Source organism: Benincasa hispida, chromosome 1, assembly GCF_009727055.1.
Source record: "Benincasa hispida cultivar B227 chromosome 1, ASM972705v1, whole genome shotgun sequence".
NCBI lineage: Eukaryota > Viridiplantae > Streptophyta > Magnoliopsida > Cucurbitales > Cucurbitaceae > Benincasa > Benincasa hispida.
This window is the reverse complement of record NC_052349.1, coordinates 90,358,365-90,361,093: the sequence shown is the minus strand read 5'-3', so window position 1 is coordinate 90,361,093 and position 2,729 is coordinate 90,358,365. Positions and strand designations below refer to the sequence as shown.

Genomic DNA, 2,729 nt, shown 5'->3' with positions numbered 1-2,729 from the left:
AGAAAAATTATACTTCAATGTATTAAAAGAAATGCTATAAAAGTATATCTCAACCCATAAAATTTTAATTTGTTTGTTTGTTTTATGACAAATAATGCATCAATATAAGGGGAAAAAAACCTAATTTATAACACTCAAAAAACTGAAAATTCTTAAATCAAGAAATGATTGTTCAATTCGTAATATAATATAATATGTGTTAATGACATGTTTGTAGTTCAAATCTCTCGCTCCTATTATACTGAACATTATGAAATCAATAAAGCATAACTCAACTGGTTATATAATGTGTGTTAATGATAGGTCTGTGGTTCAAATCTCTCACTTCTATTATACTGAAATTTCTGAAATCAATAAAGCATAGTTCAACGGGTTATATAATATGTGTTAATGGCAGGTTTGTGGTTCAAACCTCTCACTCTTATTGTACTAAAATATTCCTCATATCAAATTGACATAATTAAAATTGACTCAACTAATTCATAACCAATTGTCTTTTTCATTTGGTACTTTATAAAACTTAACCGATTGACAACTATGTATAGTTTTGAGTTTATGTTTAATATAATATTTGAGATTGAAAATTCGAACTTATATCTTTTTGTTCGACTATGGTTTTTTAATTCATTACTTGAAATACGTAATACGAAAATTGTAATACCCCATGTTATGTGTTTTATGAAATAATAATAAATAACTTCATGCATACATTATGTTTATTCAATATTCATGATATATACCATGGAAATGATCGATAATTCAGAACAACACAAAGCAGATGTGTAATAATTTAGGTTTAGATTTAGAAATTCTTGAAAAATCTGTATGATTCATATCTTATTCAAAAGTTCTTCAATCATTTGCAAAGCAGCTCTTTCTTCCTCATCTAAACTTTCTGTCCCATCTGAAATTAGTCTCACCCGATCTTCCACACCATTTTCCGATGACTCATCCGTTACTCGGAATCCGTCATTGTTCTTCTTCTCAAGCTCCACCATCATCACCCAGCTCGAGTCGACCACTCGGCAATGTCCCACATGTCTCTGCCAAACACCAATGCGACAACTCTCGGTGTCGAGACGAAGGCAAGTTAGAGAAGGAGGAAGAGATTTCCAACACTTGCGAAGTTTAGTGTTGAGAATTGTCGACAACGGCGAAAATGGAGCTAAAAACGAGAAGGAGAGAATAATAAAAAATGGAAAGTTTAGGATTTCATTAGACATAAAGTTCAAATTTACATTTATTTAATGATTAAAAAAATTTATCAAAAGACTTATTATTTTGTGTGGTTGATAGTTGAAAGAGTAAACTTGTAATATAATAAAAATTTTAAGTTATTTTCTCTGTTAGACCTCGAACATCATTATATTTATAAACATTTTCTTATACTTACGAATATTTCGAGCTTCAGTTCTGACCATGGCGGTGGACACAGGAAAGTTGGTTTTTGCAGTTCGACCGCTCATGAGAATGGCGGCCTCATCGTAGGCTCGAGCTGCGTCCTCAGCCGTTTCAAACGTTCCCAACCAAACTCTTCTCTTCCTACAAAAGAAGAAAAATAAACATTTTGGTTTTAGGGTTTAGAAAATATGTTAGAAAAGGAGAAGAAAGAGAGAAGTATAGGGCGAAGGAAAAATACAGAAGAGGATGACGAATTTCAGAGACCCATGAGCCCCACCGCCGTTGCCTCACTCCTCTAAACTTGTTTTGTTGTTTCCCCATATTGTTTCAAAACTATATTCAACCCATTCATCATTGTATATATTATATATACTACTACAATATACTATATATACACAATTTTTTGGGTTTACTCTTGTTTTGCAATACATAGTAAATCTTTACTGATATTTTTTCCTTTTACTGATACATTTAAATGTCTATATTTAGTTTTTGTAGTTCCAGTAAATTTTATAAATTGTCTCTACTATTAGTTATAGACTTATAGTTAACTTTTCTTCTCCATAGTTAGATGGTTTAGTTAAAAAGTAACAATCACACTTATTAAGAATACTCAGCCATAGCAAGTTTACAGATTTGAAAGGATACTCAAACTATTTCTAGTCTTTGGTCCACTTTTTCGCAAATTACAACTTCTCCTCAATTGCTCTAAATATTGTTATTTTCATGAAATTTTGTTACCCCTATATGTTTCCAACATATTTATCGATGAACAATTTTTTTTTTTTCTAACAAAAGTTAACTATTTTTTTTTTCTAAAAGAAGTTATAGTTAACTTTTTTAAAAAAATTAATAATAATTTAAATTAGCATTTAATCTATAAAATATAAAATTTTTAAATATATTCACATTGTATCTTTTCTTCCATAGAAATTATTATTATTATTAGACTAATTTCAATAAATTAGCGCTTGGGTTAAGTTATCAACTGGTTTGAATTGGGTTAAATTCAAATAAATGAAAATTGTATAGGTTAAGTTGGTTCATGGGTTCATCTAATATAACTCGAACCAACTTGAACCAATCTGAACTTATTATTAACTTTTTTAAAAAAAAAATTATTTTTCAATGACTCTTCAAAATAGTTTTTTTCCACTTTAGAAAGAAAATTTTCTTTATATAAATTGAAATTAGGTTGTTAATCTTAATTCAATATATGAAAATAATTATATTAGATTTTTACGTATTTACGTTTTGCTTCTTTTTAGAACAAAATTTTAAATAAATGACCTGACTAACCTGAACCAACCCAAACTCAAATATTTCAT

General features: G+C 28.8%; 1 protein-coding gene across 1 annotated transcript; it reads right to left on the bottom strand.

Moving 5' to 3' along the window:
- Positions 1 to 809: 809 nt before the first annotated feature.
- Positions 810 to 1,735, bottom strand: LOC120068880 (ethylene-responsive transcription factor WIN1-like). Its single transcript, XM_039020532.1, has 3 exons — positions 1,640 to 1,735; positions 1,394 to 1,542; positions 810 to 1,165 (listed from the first exon to the last, which is right to left on the bottom strand). The coding sequence occupies exons 1-3, from the start codon at positions 1,720 to 1,722 to the stop codon at positions 831 to 833; spliced, it is 567 nt and encodes a 188-aa protein (XP_038876460.1). The 5' UTR covers positions 1,723 to 1,735; the 3' UTR covers positions 810 to 830.
- Positions 1,736 to 2,729: the final 994 nt, after the last annotated feature.